Source organism: Pithys albifrons, chromosome 1 (assembly GCF_047495875.1).
Source record: "Pithys albifrons albifrons isolate INPA30051 chromosome 1, PitAlb_v1, whole genome shotgun sequence".
NCBI classification, from domain to species: domain Eukaryota; kingdom Metazoa; phylum Chordata; class Aves; order Passeriformes; family Thamnophilidae; genus Pithys; species Pithys albifrons.
The window spans coordinates 81,483,802-81,506,140 of record NC_092458.1 but is presented as its reverse complement, the minus strand read 5'-3'; the positions used below and the strand labels follow the sequence as shown (position 1 = coordinate 81,506,140).

Sequence of the window (22,339 nt, the reverse complement as noted above, 5' to 3'; positions counted from 1 at the left end):
CAAACCAAATACATGGGAATACACAACATATTTGGCCAATTAACAAACAAAATATTTAAGACTTCCTAGATTTTTATGCTGTTTTTAAATCTTTAATTAATTTTTGTTTATTTCAGTATATTTAAGTAGGGGTTTTATGGAGACAGGTAAATTTCATTCTAACACTTCACTTGTAACAATTGTTGAATTATGCTTGGATAAATTAATTCTGCTTTAGCAGAGCATTACGTATTTTGTAACAATTTTGCGTTTTATGGCAGCTTATATTTACCCATTCAGTGTCTGATCAAGAGGGAATTCTACGTTTGACTGTCTGCAAGTGGAGACCACACAAACTAAATATTAACTTGGCTTCTTTAGTAGATACATGTGCATGTGGACTGACATCCCAAAAGTGCACAAGACCTCTCACTCATAAGGAAACGAACCTTTCAATTAGCCATCTGCACACAAACATACCTTTCAATAAACTTACATGTTTGAATCATGATTCAGGCACTCAAAAACAGTTTCCACAAAGCCCAATGGCATACACTCCCTGAAGAACAGAACAAATATTTGAGGAACCAAGGTTGTTGCATTTCTGTGTTAACATCACAGCTTGTCTAGTTTCAACCAACATTTTCTTTAAATAAGGCCTTGATCATCTCAGCTGTGATGTGCCCATCTGATTTACCAAGGCTGCCATCTTCTCTGTCACTCCTGCTTAGCATTTCTTCTGGTTCCTCATGATGAGTAGGCACAGGTCTTCCAATCACATACAGCTTTCTCTTTAAAGGACCCAGTTTTAAGTATACCTTAAGAAGAAAGAATATTATTCTTAATTACATAACCTTCTTTAAAAAAAAAAACCCCGGCAACTTTCCTTTTTAAAGCAACTGTAGAGATGCTGCCCTGGGATTGCTGTTTGGGAATGTCAGTGATAATGGGATTCTTTTGCAAGGCAGCTCATCTTAGGAGGCTGCAGCCATGCTGCTCTCTTCTACTGTGTGTTTTCAACTTCTCTGTAAACCAAATTTTCTCTCCAGTTCTGTGAGAAGAATTAATCTAATCCAACAGTTTATTCCTGCCAAAGAGAGGTCCAAGCCTGGCCATGTGCTAGTGCCACATCTGCACTGGCTCTGGTCTTCAAACCTCTGAGTTATTTCAGTTGACTGACCCTAACCCAACAGAAAACTAATTTAGGAGGGAGGCCGGGGGGGAAAGGGGAATTTTTTCTGCTGGGTTAGAGAGTGAATCAGCTACAGAAAGTCGATGTGCACTATGGGCAGGAGCCAGACCATACAGCCAAACCAGGGAGAGGGAAGAAGGAACCCTCCAGTGCAAGCTCTTGAATCACCTCTGTTTAATCAATGCTTTCATAGCAGTTGCCAGAGCAACACCACTGTTTGCAGATGCACCTTCAGTGTTAGGGGGTAAGAGGGTGTCAGCAGCACCAATGGCCCTCAGTGGGGTGGGCTCTGCAGTGCTGCCAGCAGGAAGAAAGTACAGCTTCCTCTCCTAAGGCAATGACTAAGAAAACAAACATCTGGGCAGATGTTTTTTGCTAAACCTTCAGCTTTTCTTTGTAATGCCTCGGCAGGACAGAGTCACTCCTTAAGTTAGTCTCTGATCAAGGCAACAGGATGATTTCTCTGAACACACATTGCAAGGTAATAAAACTAAAGCCAAATTTCCAGAAAAAGAGTTGTTGAGACTTTTATTTCATTTTGTTTTGTAGGTCTTTTATAACTCATTATTGAGGAAGTTTGAATAAAATATTTGGCAAAAAAGACACATGGAGAGGTATCTTTACATAGCCCTGCAACTATGTTTATATCATCTTCTTTAATTTGGAGTAGAAAGCAGTGATGTAGAGTAATGTATTTTCTGAGAGTAAATAGTTTCTTTAGAAATGTCTTCAAGTTTTTGTAACTCAAGAGTAGTATCAAGGCACCCAGGAAACACTTTTTGCAGCCTAGGATCGAGGATCTCCAGAAACAGGGACCACCACCCCATCTGTGAGAACCACACAAACTCTGGCTTTTTGCATAGAACCTGTACCTTTCCATTTTCTCAACCCCTGTAGTTTGTACCCAGGAACACCTTCATCCCAGCTTTCTGGTGAAGGAATGTTGATCCTTTAATGCTACTATGCAACACAAATTCTAAAGGACCAGTATCCAAGCAAGTCTATGCAATACCATGAAAACTGTGACTAGTTGGCATTCAGAGTTGTTTCTAGGGAGAATTTCATCCTGACATTCCATCTGCTGATTCCTAGGACACCATTCAATTGCCAAAACCATGTGTCTCATGGTATCAGAAATTCCCTAAGGCATCCAAAACATCCACAGGGGGCTGGCCTGTATGACAGAGAACCTGTGCTCTTTCAGCCCAGCATCTGAAGGACATGGAGTGACCTAACTGTCCCAAAGAGCACCAGTGGCCTGTGATTAAACATCCGAATTGCACACTAGGTAAAAGACACTGGTTGCCATAACACCACTGGAGATAGAGTGGTCCTGACAGTGGCTCAAGCTCCATTCTGAAAGATGTTTGTGTCAGTGAATGAGCTGGCAAATTTAACTCATACCTGGAAATCATCTTCATCTTCATACAACAAGCTATCCAGAGCTGGAGTGAAGAATTTTTTCTGCAGATCTTCACCACTGTCTTGAGGCTTCTCATCCTCTGTTTTAGATTGATCTTTTGGAAAGGCTTTTTTTGTTTGACAGGGAACTGTGGCACTTTCAAGGCTCTCTTCTCGATCTGTCTTTGCTTTTTAAAGAGAAGAAAAATTATTCGTATGTAATTGTTAAGCCTTATGGAAGTTGGAACTGGTACTTAGTATGAGCATTGCCTGCAATCTTTAATATGGCTTGGTCCATGTGATGCAAAGCAGCTCAGTAGGACTTTTAGTTGGCAATTCAAGCCAAATGTTGATTTCCCTCACTGTTCTCCTCTTTTTTTTCTGGTGTGTGTGTGGTTTTTTTCACAATTTCTAGTCAAGACTAGGAGCTGCAATTGATTGGAAGTTATAACTAATGGGTCTGTGGGATGGGGCAGGGTTAAAATGATCTTTCATCAATTCAACTTAAATCCTGTAGAGCCCTGAACAGTTAAAAAGAATAAGAAAGGCAGCAAAAACAAGTGTAAACCTTTTCTACGTTCATGTATTGTATCTATAGGTACATAGATATAAATTCCTGAAACACAGTTAACCTACTTATAACTCCCTTGGATGATTCACATTTACAGTTGACTCATCCTCAGGATGACAGACAATTCTGCACATGGACTGCCAAGTTACAGGTTTGCCTGGGACAGTGATCTGATCTCAGCTTATTAGAAGAAAACCTACTCCTCCCAGTAACTATTCCAAAGGTCTAGCAAAAGTATTCAAAGTAAACACAACTCTAATTCAGAAGTCTTAGTCAACATGTTTGATGGTGCCTGATGGTTTCCAAAGGCCCACCTATGGCTGGGGCTGATCAGAATTTACCAGACTTACTGATGTGCCCATAACTGTTTGACCGGATGACAATTTTTGGAACTTATGTCTTTAACTTTGTGCTTTTTTCCATCCTCTTTCTTCTACTCACACAAAGAAGTAAAATAAAACGTGATATTAAGGAATCCACAGAAACCATACTAAACAAGTAAGCATGTTCACTTGCTCCTTCTTGCCTAATGGTATATCCTTTTCCTGGGCATACCTACCAGAATAGATGGAGATTCAGCCCAAAATTAAGTAGTGCTTAAGATTTTTAGTTCAGGCTGAGCTCCACGTAGCTTCATCTACTCTTGTTAGGGATTTATTTACAGTTTAACTCTGGTGTATGAGGTAAATGACCATAAAATGTATGTACACTTGAAGTGAAAGCCAACACAGATTTTAAGAGTGTCCTCTCAGGGACAAGATATAATGAAGTTAAGATGATATGGTCAGTAAAGAACTAGTAAGATATGAATTATATATTCATAAAAGGTGGCCTATCCTGTTAACTGCATTCCAAGCTAGCTCTAGATTAGTAATTATATTCCACAATCTAGATATCAATTTCAATTTAAAAACTGTGTAACAGGTAGCTTGTGATTTGGTCTTAATGTAAACTACAGTCGATCATTGCTGTGGTGGCTGCCATCAAGTGGGAAATTAGATGTTTACCATATCAAACAGTCAGTTTGATATAAACCTTAAGAAATAAAAAGTCTGTAAATGTTCAGTAACTTGTAAGTTCTTATAAGCTGCTGGCATGTGCATTACCTGCATATTTTCTGTGTTCCACTTTCATTTCATCCTTAGGAAATTCTTCTTGCAAGCCAGGGGCCTCAGTAAGAAACAAATGCCTATGGAATAAAAAAGATAAAGTGAAACTCATATTAGGGGTCTCAATTTTCTCTCTAAACTGTCCTGTACAATGTTTTGGGGTGAGGGGGAGGACACCCTTTCTGAAAGCCACTTGCTGCTTAACCACAAGTGCAGAACAACAGAATGATTTAAAAATGCAGTGGAGGCAGCCAGGTAGCTTAGTGGCTAATAAGCTGCTCTTTTTTATTCTTAGTGCCTAAGTTCAACTATGTCCATGAGACTAAAAGAAAACAAATGTTATAGTCTCCAGTCAGTCCGAGATTCAAACCACAGCTGGCAGCTCTCACTTAAAAGCAATCCAAAGTTTGGAAAGGAGAGGTAAATGGTCATTTCTTAGGACTTGGAACCTTTTATGCAATATGGCTAAAATCACTGAGCTGGGACTGGAAAGTGAAGATGCATCATTCCCATTGTAACATTGTGCTATTGATAGCATTAGTGTTGATATTTTGTAGCTAAATAAATCTTTCTCTAGGGAACAAGTTAAATAATTTCAGTCTAAAAGAAGCTATACTACAGACATCTCTACAGACAGGCATATCCCAAGGTCCCTTCCTTACTCAGCGCTTGATCTGAAAAGCTGGGACTGAGACCATGTAACTACAACACAAAGAACCTATTTCCAAGCCCCAGTGATATCCCTACTAAAAGTGAGTAGCACTAGGTCTTCAGAGGTTATGAGAGAACATAGTTTCTTCCCTGAATTTTGGTATTTAGGAGGTCACAATGTTACCATCATCCTTCAAAGGTAGAAGTCCAACACACAGCCAAATCCTGATTCCCCTCAAGTAGGAAACTACCTTGGCTTTGATGTAGGAGAGCCTAAACAGCTTTAGAGGCAAATAGTATTGTTTTGTTTTGTTTTTAATTAATCACTTCTGATTCTGTAAAGGCATCATTTTACCTGGGTTCTATCAGATGCTGAAGTTTGATATCAATCAGTTTTGCAACTAAACTGGTATTTTCTTTTTCCAGGAGCTGAACAGAGGCTTTCAAATCACTTACTTCCTTTCGGTAGATCTTAACCTTTTGACAATAAAAAAAAATAAAAAGAAAATCTTAGAATTGTGGAAAGTTTTCATAGCAACTACCTTAACAGCACATACCTAGAAAGATTGCAGCTGTATCAACAAGACTGCACATTTGCGGGGAAACATAGTGACACATAGTCAGGCAAAGGGAAGGTCTCTCTGGTTCTTTCACGCTTTTATTAGAGCCATTTTACTGTAACAGCTCTGTCAATCACAGCCACACATTTGGGCCATGCAACTCTGACAGCACAACCTTCTTGTGTAGTCAAACAGGTCTGCTAGACAGAAGCTCTGGATTTTAAATTTTTGTTTTCACATCAGGGGTTTCACATTGGAGAGAGACAAACCTTCTTTGAAGAGTTAAATTCAGGGGCTTGCTCAGCAAGTGTTGTTTTTCTAATTCCTGCTTATACACAAAACCTTCTTACCCAGAACCAGCAAAAATTTTGGTCCAAGTTACCACAACAAGGCTAAGCCCCAGGTAACACTTTCTTTCAGACTGTTAATCACTCCGTATCACCGTGAAGTTACACTGACCAAAGGATACCAGTTATTTAGCTCCCACAATTCCTTCCACTTTTCCTGAAGTGCAAGTGAGTTCTTATCCACCTCACTGGAGAGGGGAATGTACGGGAGAGAAACCTGCCCAGAAAACTTAACCACATGGACATATTTGAGAGCAGTACCCAGTGATCTGAAAGCATTTGTTCTCACCAAAGCCAAATTAACCCAGCTATAATCACCCAAATTCGCCCTTAAAATTAGTTTAAATTTCTCACAGGGATTAAAAAGGTGAAAATGACAGGACATTAACCAGTAACAGGATGTGGCTTGGCACAGTGAGGTGATGCAGCTTTGCAGGATGAGGTGATGCAGTTTTGCACCATGTTGGTGTAACACAGTAATCACAGAAAAATGTGGCTGAAGTCTCCAAATCTGTTCAAATTTGGAGGTAACTAGCTTAGGGCTGTTTTGGTAAATCATTTTTTCAGTTCAGTGGCCAGACTGAAAAAAAAAACAACATAAATTTTGAACTGAGATGAAACTGAAATTTTTGGTTTATCTCCCCAAATGAAAATACTGAAAGAGCTACATATAAACATTAGCCTGAGAGAAAACATATAAACATTAGCCTGAAAGAAAATATTTCATCCATGTAAGAAAAGCAGAGAAAATGAATGGGTGAATTCAGAGGACTGGAAAACTTAGTGATAATAGTTTTGTTTTCCCCAAAATTCAAAGCAGTAATTCAGGACATAGAAAAGTAATTCACAACACTGGAAACTTCTAGTTGAGAGGAAAGAAACCCAAAGCCCTCAGCTCCAAGGTGAGGGCCTGTCAGGACATAAGAATACTCCAAAGTGGATCTGTCTTGTTGAGACTGTCTAATGTGTGTAAAATTCATAAGTGTTCAGCAAGATGGAAACAGGAAGATAATTCATACTCATTCAGTGATTGGATGTATGGATTAGAGCTCCTGTTTGTTTATACAAAACAAAACACTAATTCCTTCCTACTGACCCTACCCTCATTGCTTCAGAAGCTGTGGTTTGGACACCCACCCTGGAAAGTTAAAGATGCATGCTCAGAGCTCATTAAGGGGAAGAAGGAAAGCTGTACCCCTGCACAGTGACACGTATCTTAAACTTGTGACTAAAATGGGGAAACCTCTTCCAGGTTTGTTGATGTGGCATGGAAAAATAAGAAGTTAATTTATTAACTTCCCAAAAAGTTTCACTCACCTCTAAACTGTGAGGCTGTAAAGGTGGAGAAGGGCATTTCACCCACCAATCTCATGCTTAGATATGATCACAACAAAGAATCTGTATTGACTGGAACAAACACAACTCAGTTTTCACCATAGAAAAATTAGTTCCCTAAATCTGGCTCACAAATTTTTTTTTTCTTAACAAGAAAAGCTACAGCTATCTAATATATAGCTGTAAATTGCCATTAAAAGACAGTAAAAAAACTATTAAATAATCAATTACAACTATATACGATTTGTATTTTCCTCTCTTCAGTGTATAGTCCCCATGTTTTCTTTATTACTTTTTATTTAAAGTTGTCTCAAGACATTTCTCAAAACATGTTTCCAACATCCGTAACCATTTCCTTTCAATACAGCAACACTAGAACTTCAATGCAATTCAAAACCCCACTCTTCAGATACTTACATCATTGAGCCTTTATGCACCCCAATCTCCACAGAGAGAAATACTTATTTGTATGGAACATGGTAGTCCTTCATGTACCTTCTTGGGCAGGAAAAGGGCTCCTTCATTTGTGAAAGTAAGTGTTCACTTTTTACTTTTATTCACCACATTACACTTGTTTGCTACTCAGGACTACAGATTAACTACTGGAAAACTGCTCTTCTTTTCCTACTGAACTCTTCAGAGGCCCATCACTGGAAACAGTTATGACTATAGGCCACAGTATTTAAAACATCAACTACCATGATAAACTGTAGGCAAGTGATCCTCTTACCTCTTCTTTCAGCCATTCGTTCTCTTGAATTTCTCTGCGACAGTTTTTGTCTAAGTATCCCACAGCACTCTGAGAAAACACAATTTAAGATCATCTCATCGGAGAGCAGAACTTTGACAGTCCTGCATACTGTAAAGAAGAACCTTCTGCTCTTTAGCAGGAAATAATTAAGAAACATCCACACAACAGACTGTAGCATCCCCTGAGGGATTACAAGAGGATTTATTTCACAAGGCCAGATGTTTCTTCTCCATCATCCTGCCTAGAGCAGATTATGTGTCAAGCAGTTTACCAATATTTTATAATTTCCCATATTAAAATAGGACATTTCTCTTTTTTTTTCCTAACAAGTTCTTTTATGTTCCTACTATTGCTCAAATCTTCCCGTTTTCAGAAAATCAAATATTTAGCTATTAAAGACCCCAAGCAAAATCCCAAAAGAGGCAGTGCTGATCTATGACAAGTGACCTAAACATCTGAAGGTCTGTGCTAATGAGTCAAAGCTACAACTTAATTACTGATGTCAGTAAGTGAAAAGGAACAACTGGAAGGGAAGATGCCCGTACAGATCACCATAAACACAGTCCTTTGGTTTATGTTCTCACATGACTGAAAATTCCAGCACTTCAGCCAGGGAATTTAAACACATAATGGGCCTAGTGATTCATACAGAAATATGCTTTGCATTTTGTGAAAGTGAGAAGTTGTCACTAGAGCCATTTGTAAATCATGTTTTCACATCACAGCTGGCAGAGATGACAGAAAAACAATTAATGTATCAATAAACCTAAATTTTCCTGAGACTGTGCTATAATGGCATTTTAAAAATGTTTTACTTTACAAGTAGAACAATGTTGTGTTGTATTTTGGGATTATTATGTAAATTCTCTCCCCTGCCACTAACTGCCCATGCCAGCAGTTAACAAAAAAAGTAGTTAACTGTTGATCACTTGGATGAGGACAGGTTTGTCTTTTTTTGGTTTTGGGGACTTCTTTCCTTTCTTAGCTCGGCGGAACGCAGGAGCGGTGGCTGCCGAGGAGGGAAGCTGCTTTGCTGGTACTGCTGGGGCTTCTGGCTGAGACGCTGTTTTTCTCCTCGCCGTGGCTGTTTCTCCTGGTTCCTGCATCTGGGATCCCGGCCTCTGTTCCAGCCTCACCACCGCCCGCACCGTCATGGCCTGGCTGGGGCAGTGACCCGGGAGAGAGAGGTGTGCAGCTGCTTTTGCAGGACACGTGGTGGTTTCCCACTTTCAGCTTTCTTTCTCCTTTATCTGGGAGCTCACCACTCGTCTGTCTCGCTGGAGAGGGACTGGGAACTACTGGGAACTCACTCCGCAGCCAGCCGGGCTGTGACATTTGACACTGCTTAAGTATAACTTTCCTCCTGGGGGAAACCTGCTGGGTTTTGTTGTTGTTTTTTTTTCTTTCTCTTGTGATGTTGGGGAAGGGGTTTGTATCAGCGGATTAAAAATAACCCACCGATACGGTGCAGAGGTTTCCGCTTCCAGGAGCAAGGCTAGGAAAGCGACAAGCAGGGCTCCCTAGGATCAGGCCCCTTAGAAGCGAAGGTCGGCTCCTCCCACCCCCGGCCCGGCGACCGTCCCGAATGGAACAAGCCCGCACTTGCCAGGAGTCCACGAGGAAAAGCCAAGTTTATTGCCACGCGCTGGCTTTTGAGGAGAGCATGGGAATTCCCCGGATGTAGGTGGGGAAGAGGGGTGGAGACGGGGCGGAGTAACACAGTTCATTGGGTACATGCAAACGAAGGGAAGGAGGGAGGGGAGGAGCGGCAAAAGGACCAATGGGAGAATGAGATGGGCGGGGAAATTCCACCGTAGGGCTTCCGGCACTTCGAGGCGGGGACAGCCCCTGCCCAGGCTCCAGCAGCGCCTCGTGGGCGGCCCCGCCGGCAACCGCCCCCATGGCCGGGTCGGGCTAGGACAGGGGGCTGCGACCCGGAGGGTTTTGTGGGAAGAGGGAACTTGGATAAGGAACTACTAAGGGAAAAATAACCAGGGTAGACATATTGGGGTGTATAACATCCAAACTGGGGAAGCATCAATATAGGGTGTGAACATTCGAGTCCTTATAAATCTCTCGCAGAGCTTCCATATTCGGGGAGCCGGGTTCCTGGACTTCGGCGTCCTCGTCTATCCATCTCTTGTAGTATTTTTTGCCACTGTATAAACCCTGGGTCTCCTCCAACAGGTTTGCACTAGCGTGTTTATATATAGCAGTTAAGAACAGTTATCCTTTTTGTATTAAATTCTTTTTTCCTTAAATTTTATAAAGAGTGGCATGATTATTGTGGAGAAGGCCCCCTTCCCTGCTTGTGGGTAAACATTTTGGGTTTTTTCCCCTCAAACCAAGACATGTTGTTTTTCAGATTGACATATATTTTCATGTAGCCAATCTCTTTGTATGTTATTGTTTTGTGAAGTCTACGCAACTGTCGAAATCAAGGTCACAGCAAAAGCAACATATTCTTGAACAGGTCCTGTCAGTGCATGGTGTTTCAGTTTCTCATACCTCATTTGTAAAATGCCCTCACATCTACCCATTGTTAGTCTGATGTAAAAAAAAATAGGTATATGTATGTATAACAATAACTAATTTCATGTGTAGTAAGATTTGCAGCTTATTTCACTGTCAATTTATTAGAAAAGTTCCAAGTCTTAATGTGAGTTGAAATAATTTTAATGCAGAGCACATGTGTCATAATTATGATGCAGTTAGAAGTTTTTTGAAAAGGAAAAGGAATACCTTAAGAGCCTCTTCACTAAGTAACTTCATGTGCCTGTCAAACAGTCTCTCATTTTCTTCTTTCACTGCATTCAAAGCATCTCTATAATATTCTTAAAACAATAAAAAAGGAAATCCAAAATTATCATTTGACATCAATTTCTCCTGGCAAAAGATAGATACTTGGCATGTTGTTACTAAACTGAAAGTTATCAGCAAGTGTCACATGCACAGATGCTCCACAGAAAAGGATTCAAACATTCTTTCTTATAGAAGTTATCAGCCTAAATCCAAAGGACAGTAGTGTTAACTACAAAACTAGAAATCAGAAGTGGCTTACACATCTCTGTTAACAAATGCAACAGCTGAGCATATTCTGCTAAAATACTGGCATCTTAATGTTAAATTTTGTCTGTATCAATGGCAGTTCCTGGAGCTACGGGAGACATTTGCTTAGAAAATTTATTTGGTAGGTATAGAAGCATATTGGAACATCTTATCCACATGGCATTTTTCCAATTATTATAAAATGCTTAATAAATTTTCTTATCTAAGGCTCTAAGGTTCTAATTGGACAACAGGACAAAGGGGAAAATGTGGCAATTGCCCCAGTGATTTGTTTTTATTATTCCTTGTGGTCATTATGTAGAAAGTGTGTCTTACATCGAAGTGAATTTGTTTGGCTTCATATTCTAGTCACTTGCTTTTTAATTATTTCATCCTTCCCTTTAGTTCTTTTTTTGCTCATCTAAATAGCTCACTTCTGCTTGATATTTCTCCCTTCTGAAAGAATGAATGAGATTATAGTCATTTGCTTGGATGGAAGGCACTTCATACTTGTTCTAGAGGCCTGAAGTTCAGCCTTGCTCTGCACTTGTGTTGCAGACAGCCTATTGCTGATCTGGCTGTAAATGAGTATCTGGTCATGGACTCACTGTGGAGTCAAAGGTAGTCAAATATCAAAGGTTCATTGGTTCATTAGTTGTGTATGACCCTGACACCCAATCCTGTCAGATGTCGGAAGCTCAGCAGACTCAGCCCCAGTTAGTACTTGGATGGGAGACCTCCTGGGAATACCGGGGGCTGTACATTCTAGTCCCAAGGACTTCACTGTCACCATCCAAGGTCGCTCGGCCATGACAAATGGACCTTAGTACTTAAAGAGTGGGGCCAGTTCTGCACACGCTGTGCCTCACCTAAAAAATCCCCTGCACAGGCTGGAAGGGCACACACACGGGGAGAGCCCTGCCCAAATCTGCGTTCGCGAAGCCTGGCCATGATGATGATGATGAGTTCTTAATTTAACACTGTGGAAGTTGAAATTCACCATCTAGACCTGGCAGAATGAAATGGATGTACTTCTATATTATAATTAATTCTGTTTCTTTCTTTCAGACAGCTAAATAACCTGAGTTGTACTGGGAGAATGGAGGAAAGGAGAAACCGTATGTCTGAGCAGTTCCTAAGGAGGTTATTTTCCCTAACTCACTGCACCACTGTTTCCCCCTCACCTCACCTAAGTGTGTGGCCCTCTTTTGCTTCCTCTCCTCTCCAGCTGTTTTGTTTAAAATGTCACCACCAGACAACATGAACTGGGCCAGTGTCAAGCCCTGGAGTGATATGTGGTACAGAGACAGAAACCTGTTCACGTAAGTTTATTCCCTAAGCCTGTTACACATTTGAGACGTGAACAAGCCCAATTTGTTGCTGCATTGCTCTGAAAGCTTGTTATATTTCTACTGGAAGGCTGTACTCCCCAGACACTTTCTAGGTTCTATTTTAGGAAGTTAAGTAAAATAGTATGCTAACTTCCAGTAATGGCAGCATCATTTTGCAGTATGTTAAGTAGGCAACTGCTGTAAGTACCTCTGTGACAGTCTCTCAATAAATACACTTCAGTTTGACTCTGAATTTTTAACTCTGTAGCCTGTGACATGCGGGAGGTGAGACTGAATATTACTACTGGCTCATTCTGGTATTCTATATAAAAGCCCCTTCCCTTTTTCATTTCATATTTCAGCATTTATGTAGCAAATTTTTTAAATTTATTAAGAACATGGAAAATGCATAATGAAACACTCAGCCTCTTCTGAATGCAGAGATGGATATCTGACAAGCTATTTGGCAATGTAGAAATCACGGAATAGATCTTAAACATGACAAAATATGTTTCAAGAGACAAAAAGATAGCTAGCTGGCTCTTATCCACAGTAGTTGCTGCCTGGTAATGGTTGGCACAGAATATACAGAGACCCTTACAGCAGTGTCACTGCCTGTTACTACCAGCTGCTTGGCTGTGGTCATGCATCCTGAGAGGGACATAAAGGAAAAAAACCAGGACATCCTTCTCCCATTGGAAGCATGGGTTATGTAAAGGCAAAATATTTAAATGACTTTAAAACAATGAGGTAGTAAAGAAATTTTTGTAAAGCACTCAGCATCAGAACAGATAAGCTCTCAAATTAATTCCACTGTTGTGACAGTTCTGAAACAGCACCCAGTATTTGTGTGTGTCCGTACTGGCAATTTTGCAGGGCCTCACACATGAGACTAAGCAACTAGGAGGCAAAGTCCAGACTAGTGGCTAAAGAGCTCCCTCTAGTTCTGCTTGTAAACCAGTGTGCTCCATAGAAAAGACTGTTCCAAGAATGAGCTCACACTACTTTCCTGTCAAAGGAGCTTTCAATATGTGAAGTGCTTGTAGCATGATGAGAAGCCATAGCAGCAGAGTTAACATTTTCATGTATGACTGCTAAGGGAGCCCTGTGTGTAGGTGACCTAAATATAGGTATTTTTAGAAAACTATTGTCCTTCACAGTAACATTTTTTAAAAATGGGTTGCCTGTATTTTACCGGGGAATAATCAGGAATTTATCAGTTTCTTTAACTGTTATAACTTCTGTAAACATTATAATTTCTTTAAAAAGGATATTTTATAGAAATAAAAGGCGAGAGAAAGGGTGTCATATTTTTCAGGATTACACAGCCCACCTTATGTTCACTGTCTTAGAAAAGTTAATATGAGGTACTAGAACTTGATCTCAAATTAAATTTATAATTGAATTCCTGCAAGCAATGTGCAAAGAGCCTGTAAGACTTGCATTGTGTCAGGTGTAAACTGACCTGTAGTTCTTTGAAGCTTCTCTTTGACTTCCTTAATGTCTTTTTCCAGACTGGTAATCTTGTTAGCGTGTATTTTGCTTCCTACATTTTTGTACTCCAACCAATAATCTCTCTCTTGCTTCTTTACTGAAATTATTTTCTGAGTTTCTTCAATTTGGGAGTGCAGATCTATTAAAATAAGAATGTCAAAAGACAAATTCACTACTGATTTCTTGAACTGATATTTCCTACAACTTCATCAAATTCTTTAAGAAAGGCACTTTTACAGGGATTGGAGAAGGAAGGGGGATTCTTCCACACTGCAATACATTACAACTTGATGGCCTCAGTGTCAAGGGCCACCATCATTGCTGAACACAGCTTGATCTTAATTCTTCCAAGGAACAACAGCAGCTTTCACTGAAATATTGTAACCAAAGACACATGTGTCTCTCACAGAGAATCATAGGGATGGCAGCCAGAATTTTCAACAGTCAAAAATGGTCATTTTTCCTGCCATCAAATTTTCCTTTTTTTTTTTCAAATCTTCCAGTGGAACCAGTGCTTACGCCTTTCATAAGTTTCAACTCTACAGAAAAGAGAAAGACTCTACTTGCATAATAAAATACATCACTTGGAGGGAACAGACTTGCTTACAAGTTTCCCACAATCTCATACCAAATTGAGATAGCCCAGTTTTGGGGGAGGGAAACTTATACTTTTTATGCAATGAGGAAGTTGAATCTCATTTGAATTGGGAAAAAAATCAAAAAACCCCAAAACAACCCAACAAAAAAGTATTCAAGCCCAACTGTGTAAATGGCAAACCATACTTCCCCAACTCACAACATACCTTTAAAAAGTTGTTCTTTTTCCCTCACAAACTGAAAAATTGCTTTCAGTGACTCTTCCACATCATCCCTAGTTACAACCTCCTTTTCATCTCGTTCTTTCTCCTTTTCTTCTGTTTGTTTTATTAGGCGCCTGATAAGCTTCTTCTGTTCTTCCTTCACAAGGTCATTCTAAGAAAGAACAATAGACGACACAACACATTTTCAAAGTAGACACATAAAACATTTTCAAAGGAGTTTTCAGAGTGACAAATTTGAGTAACAAAAGTAAAATCTGGCCTAGTACCCGATGAAATACAAGACCACCAAACTAAACACCTATTCTTCACATTCAAAAAGGATAGAGTGTAAGGGAGAGTTTTCAGGTCTCAGAAGATTTCTCAGTAACTTCAAGACCACTGGAAGGAAATGAGAGACAAAGGACTGCTGTACTTGGTGCAGTACATAAATAGTCCTCCACTGCCTGGAAAGAAAGTTGCTTGTGAGTAATTTAATAAACATATTTATATGTAGGACCTGTCTGTTTCATGTCAACATTCTTCAGGAGAATGTACCACCTTCATGTAGAAAAGTCATGAGACTGTCAGGTCAGTAGCATACAGCCAGAGCAAAGAGTCTTGTCAGAGCTGGAATTAGTTATACCTCCTGATTCCGCAGCTGTGACCATAACCCTTTGCCATGATCCTCTCAAGTGACACAGGTTATTGATCATGTATATGTTTGCTGCCAAAGGATACCATACAGAAGCAACAAGTAATAGTAGCTATGCAGTAGAGAGAGTCTCAAGCATTCTTCACTTCTAGAAGGATTAGCTCTAAACCATTCAGAAATGTTAAGCAGGAAACCAAGAATGGAGGTCAAAGCACTGTCAAAACACGGGTAAATTAAACAAACAGCTCTTCAACAATGCCCTAAAATGTCCTGCACAGTCTAAAACACGAAGAAGGCCTGGAGAAACCATGAACTAGCAGTAAAATAGGGAAATAATCATAAGAGACTTCAGATGCCTGCATAAAGAAGAGCAAATGCCACTTCCAGTGCGTTAAACCACAAATGAAACACCATCCAGGCTTCAAAATTGAAAGTAGCACCACGAAAAGCTAAATAGATGGATACTTACATAAGCAGAGCAACCATCAGGCAGAGGAAAGACAGCGCGACATTGTTACAATGTTTCACTGATATACCAAGTTAAGGCTGCAAGCTTATCCAGTGCAAGGATTTTTGAGTAATTTGAATTAATTTCAATGAGTGACTCTTCATATAGCATACAAAGTTCACTGCTCAAAGTCATCAGATACCGTATTATGGGTGTATATATACAGCTCATATACAGCTCATATACACAGCTCTTTAAAGTGTCACTCAGGTGCAATCAGTAGTTACACAAGTTGTTCTAAAATTACCCAAAACAACACTTAATCCACAAGAAAGTGAGTCTTCATCAAGCAGTGCTAAAAATTGCAGCTAGTCAGATGCATGATGCTCTTTTTTGTTCAGTTTTATTGTAAGTAAGTTTGCAAGAATAACTAGATTCTCACAGAAACCTGTGCAATTTCATTACTTCAGAAGTGAATCAAAAGAGGTCATCAAATCTGAGTATTTGGTTAGGTCTCCTAATACCACTGACAAAAATAAAGTTAAACCATTAATTCTTCATGTATCAAAATATTAAGGAATATTTGCAGGATTGGTCAAAAGGCATATCTGAATGTACTGCAGGAAAGGTACCTACTGAAAGGGAACTTGCTGTCCTGTGTTTGCTGCAGAGGAAGAGGCATGTCCAAAGAAGGGCACAGTAAAACTAAAAGGACTGGACCACAAGTCTGACATGGAGCAGCTTAGGCAGCTGGAGGTGTTTAGCCTGGAGAAAAGGAGACTCCGGTGGGACCTTCTCTCTTTCTACAACTACCAGAAAGGAGGTTGTAGCCAGTGGGAGTCAGTTTCTTCTCCCAGGGAAAAAGCGACAGGAGGAGAGGAAATGGCCTCAAATTGTGCCAGGAAGGTTTAGGCTGGATATTAGGGAGGCATCGTGACAATGTTATACCTTATAAAGTACCTTATACCCTTACAATATGCTTTCACTTTTACCTCACAGATACTTTGATGCTAATTGGGCTATATCTTTATAGGCACGTTATTTACTGTGTTTTGCTACTTTAATACCAATAATTATAACTTGCCTTACACCTCGTAACTTACTACGTATAGCTCTTACTTTGTTTTGGTTGTTGTGCTCCTTTAGGGTGTGTAGTTCTGTTTTTTAACATGTGTGTTAATGGGAAACAGCTCTATTCTTTCCTTCTGCTTTGTGTTACAGAGAAGGTTTCGTGCAGTTGATTTTGTTGCTCTGTGTTACTGAGGGGGCTTCTAGATTTGTGTTTTAGGTTGTTGTGTTGCTGGTTAGTAGTTTTCTGTTGTTAGTTAAGTCTGTTGTGGGCGATCTGTATTGAAACTGAAATTTTGTGTGCTTGTCTGCAGAATGTGTTTTGTGCTGGTTTTTTGGGGTTTTTTTTTGTCCCATCATTAAGGATTCTGTGATTCCATCAAATATGTAGGCAGTTATAGAGGGTCTCACATGCATTGGAAAACACCTTCACTGAACTCACCTCACTGCTGGGTTCTATTCTGCAAAGTTTTACTCCTGAAGCTCCTTTTTTATATGTTCTATTTAGGACATTTATGTTTTATTTCACATTTAGTTCAGATAACACTTTAACTTTTAGCACATAAAGTAACTCACTAACTCTAGTTTCCTTGAATGTAACAAATTCACTGCAATAACTAGTTTAAATGTATGTAGTATTAGGATTGAAGTAAAACAGAATCTATGAGTTTAAATAACACATATAAAATGTGTTGGGAGAATGATGCATAGTCACTTACTCTTTTATGATACTCTTTGATCTTTTTTTCCAGTTCTTCCAGATTAAACAAAACCCGATCAATTGTTGCTTCTTTTGTCTCAATTCTGTAGAGAGTAAAAAAAGAGACATTCTTAAAAAAACACAAGAGAGAGGAATGCTGTCTAACCTAGATTAGATGTAAATACATGTTTATTTTCATATCATATTACTTTACTCATTTGGGTAGATATCACTGTCTGCTTACTACACATAAAGAACTTCTTTCCCATATAGATCTGGACCTTCAAGTTAGTTTGGATTTCATGCTCTACACAGACACAGATTCCCTTATTATACTGTTCCACTGTAGCCCCTAAAGAGGCTTGAGCTGATTGATTCTTTCTGCATGTGCTTTAGTTGGCCAATCACGTCTCTTTTAGGACATTATTTGTGCTCCAGAAATATTACTCATCACTAGCTATAGAGGAAGCCTGGGCAACTCACTCAGACATAGGTCAGATGAATCTCAGACTGAAGAATTAAATGGGATTCAGTTCTTCTGAAAATGTGGCTTATCAAGCTTCATGAACTACATTTGTACACCAACAATTTGTTAGCCTCTAAGAAGCACTAAGGGAATAGGAACTCCAGCCTGAGTGGTATGCTCTGTTCATACATCTTTGTCAAAGAACTAGCTCGCTGCCTTCACATTTTCATAGGTATTCTCTTTGCCACAGTTGTAAAACAAGTCTTTTTTTCCAGTGTTCTTTCTTTTAGAATGAGAAACTAGGCTGCAAAAGGTGTCTATTCACAAAATTCTCTGTAATCTTTTCCTCTGTTCCCAGAATTCATTCACCATATGGTGCAAGAGAGACAAGTATTACAATTATCACACCATCTTTTACTCTTTCAACAGCTAATGTTCCTTCAATTTTTTGTTCTGATTTTTGTTGGGGTTTGTTTTGGGTTTTTTTGTGGGGTTTTTGTTTGTTTCTTTTTGTTTTGTTTGTTTGTGGCTTTTTTTTATCCTCTCTCCCTATTGTATAAGCTGTTTTAAAAGATCTTTTTCTTTTTTTTTTATCTAAGTTGCTAAGTTTGGGTCACTGAATCATGCAAATTGCAGGTTACTAAATTTATGTCTCCGGTGTCAGTGTGCTCCAAGGTATTTTTCAGGTTTTCTATGAAGTACAACGATATTATCTAGAGAGAGCAGAGATATGGGGGTATGGTGGTCATGGCTACAGCAAAAATATGCCACAGAGGTGACAGCCTGGCCCCATAGTGTGATTGCCTAAATCACCTGCCATTTTAAACCACTTCTGTACTTTGGATATTGCTGCTGTTCTTATTTTCTGCTACTTTAAGATTTTCCATTAATATATCCATCACCTTGCTAATGTCAATATGTACAATTTGCTGTTTTGCCTGCTACATATTGAAAGTTCCCCTTTATTTTTCTATGGTATTTGTCAGATTAAAGCCACAAAACAGCTGCATTGATGACTCCTTTGACACTATTTTTCTCAACTCTGTATACTATGTCTCATCTAGTTGATTTAATCATCTAGAAACAACGTTCTCCCCAAGTACCCATGACAGTTTTTTCAGTCATCTGTAGGATGGTACTAAGGCAAGTAATTCATAAGATTGTTGTTCCTAACAAATACTGAAACAGCAACTATGATGAAAATGAAAAATAACAAATGCCCTATGAACAGCAACCATTCTTCAATGTATGGAAGGAAAAATAGGAATGGAAGTTAAAAAAATACTAAATACTTCATAAATCCTAAAGTGGAATGTGACAGATATTCACTTGCTGCTTTGTTCAGTCAAGTGGTACAGAGAAGTTATAAATTACAGAGATGAAGAGAGGGAAAGGGAGAGCAAGAGGGAAAGAGAGAAGGAGAAAGATAAAAACAGCAAGAATACTTTTCTTCCCTTCCTTCCCTATTGCTGTTGTAGAAATGATAAAATCCATATCAGTATAGAACCTATCTCAGTGGAAAACCTCTTTAGACAAATTAGTCATTTTCTTGAATATTTGAATTTGCATAAGAATAATTTTATTACAAAGTGGTGAACTATTATCTCAACTGAGTAATACAGTTTGCTGATTCCTTAGCAAAATAGATGGGTTGGTTTGATGTCTTTTCGGATGGTATGTTTCTGATATGTCTGGGATATTTCACTATGGAATATTGTACTCTGTTCTCTAAAATGAAATAGGAAATCCTACATAAACTCTATGAACTCCTGTAGATGTCACTACAACTACAAATAAATACTCTTTAGTTTGTTTACACCACTTTTCATTTCCTCACCGAGGAACTACTCCTTGCTCCCTAAACACTGATAATTGTTGAATATTAGATGTTGTTGAGGTTTTTACATTTTAATTTTGGTCTCTGATAAAAGTCTTACATTTTCTCCTTTTAATCCTCTACTCAAGAGATTGGAGATCCAATAAATTGGACTATTTTGTAACTGTTTCAGGTATTTCGCACTCGGCTGTTATTTTTCTCTGCTTGATTTAAGACCTTTAATTATCCCTGTCTTACTTTCAAAATAAAACACCTTGTGCTCTGTTCTCAGCTGCACCAATGAAGAGAGAAAACTGTGGGTCTTGAAGTTCTGCCTAGTGACAACAAACCTCCGTGAACACCAAAGAATCCTAAAAATACAGTCAAATATGGTCTTGCAACTTCAGTGTATGCTGATCAAAAGCTTGTTACTGACAGAAAAAAATACTGGGTGGTTTTTTGCTTTTATTAAAACTTTGTTTTCCCAAGTTACAGCCTAATGGCATAAAATTATTTCTGACCTATTTAAATGCTTTCTTATAGCTAAAGTTTAAAAAGCATACCTTTCTGAAATAGCCTTGAAAACCCCCAAAAAATCAGCTCAGGCTCTAAATTGAATAAGGTGTCTTTGTTATCTGCTTCCTTCCTTCAAATATTCTATATGAGTGAAGAGTCAAATTATATTAAACCTACTGGAATTCTAGTACGGCTTCTGGCATATCTGATTCAGGTTCTGTAACTTGCTTTTCTTGCTTCTCCCCTTTCTTGGTCTCTTCCATTTTTTTAATTGTAATTGTGCTAGAAGTGAAGGGAAAAATATATAGATGAATGCACAAATTGTCATATGTTCACTGGCCTTTGTCACTTGTGACAAGTTATTAACAGTTCTGAAATAAACAAAACAAGTTGGAATTTTGACAGCAATAATCCTGCTCAGCATAGCACTCAGGCCCATGGGTTTGGGGCAACATGGAGTATAATTATGACTAGACACAGTGGCCTCTATCACCAGTTACTTCATCCCTTGCTGCAGGCTGTGTTTTAAATTCTTGCAAATCAAATCTCCAGTTGTCCTTTTTCCAGTCCACTGGTTTTTTTATCAGGCTTGTTTTGTCAAGTCCACTTGTTAATATGCATCTCTTTCCCTCTCCCTCTGTTCTCCTAGAACTAAGAATATTTCCCTTTCTGCAACTTTGCTACCAGTTTTCATTGTCAGAGCTGGAACAAAAACACTTTCTGAAGAGATATGCATGTCAGCAGTATTCCCTGGGCACGCTGTACCAATCTCAGACTTCAACTGTCAATGAATAATTCTGTAATGGAACTAGTAGTATATATTGTATAAAATAAATAAAATATATAAAATAAAAAAAATTCACAAGAAAGAGGCACTTACAAAGATACCTCACTTTTAGCGGTCACATCATAAAATGAATCAGAACAATTGGTATAATATAGGTTTTATTACTGAATGAGTAGAAACGTTGCATATAAACTGTTTTCATATTAAACTGCTTTTCTGAATTTAAGTTCTGAATTCTAACAGTAGTAGCTGAAATTGATAACAACTCCTTCTGTGACTAAACACAGCAGGCTGGATACATTTTGCTACTAAAGCAAGCACAAATAAACAGGGGGAAAAATGGTGGAAAGCCACATAAACAAGTCTGTAAAATCAAGTTAAACTAAGCAGACAGAGGCACTGTAATCCATCACAGGCCCATGACTTCTCACCTCACTCAGGATACCCTGCAGCAAGTCAGTGTCAATTTTCTATACACAAAATAACTTTCTATAACTTTCTCTCCTATTTCACACACCATCTTTGCATTTTCCTATTCAGCACAATATTTTTTTTCATGAAACTTTTAAAAATCCTAAACACACAGCTGTTGTAAGACAGATTAAAAAAAAAACAAACAACCAAAAACATACAAGTGAACTAAGAAAAAAAGTCTCATGGAGATGGGAAATTAGGGACCTTGCTCCTCCTGGAGCCCTTTGAAATTCCCAGCCAAAATGCACAAGTGCAGGATACACTTGTTAAGTGTCAAAAAGACTATCATAATACTTCTTCAGTGCAGAATTAACTGAACTTGTATTGATTCTATTTCCACTTGAGCATTTATTTTACTGATTTTCCTCAGAAATGGAAGATCACTAGAACAATCCCTAAGGGGTTGTGCTTTTTTTATTTCTGTCTCTTTCACTAAATGGATAAACGAGTCCCCTGCTTAAAACCAGATACAAATGCAAAATTTTGAGCAGAAGTATTTTGAAGGTTTAGGCCCTTTTTTTTTTTCACTCCAGACACAGGTAAGCTCCAGTGATACATTTACGAAATTCTTCCCAAGCAGGGAGCAATAAGAAAGCCTCCAAGCTACACCAGGTAAAAAATCCCCACACTATAATAAAGTATTTTCTGGATTTTGCAAACCATAGAAAACACACACATAGAGAGTGGAACATATTTAGGGGGACTGAGAATTGACTGCACATTTTAAACCAGTAGGAACACCTTTGCAGAAGGAAAGATCTATTGCTTCTCCCAAACAAATAAATAATGAGGCGAAACTCTTCACAGGCCCCCATTATCACTACCAGCACTTTCTCAATTAAT

The 22,339-nt window shown here is 38.8% G+C and overlaps 1 protein-coding gene across 1 annotated transcript; it reads right to left on the bottom strand.

Annotated features, from left to right (window-relative positions):
* Positions 1-350: 350 nt before the first annotated feature.
* On the bottom strand, positions 351-20,498 carry CCDC83 (coiled-coil domain containing 83). Its single transcript, XM_071571641.1, has 10 exons — positions 20,413-20,498; positions 17,457-17,541; positions 14,573-14,741; positions 13,741-13,908; positions 10,639-10,730; positions 7,876-7,944; positions 5,259-5,380; positions 4,250-4,332; positions 2,576-2,760; positions 351-797 (listed from the first exon to the last, which is right to left on the bottom strand). Exons 1-10 carry the CDS (start codon positions 20,496-20,498, stop codon positions 612-614), a joined length of 1,245 nt encoding a protein of 414 aa, XP_071427742.1. The 3' UTR covers positions 351-611.
* Positions 20,499-22,339: the final 1,841 nt, after the last annotated feature.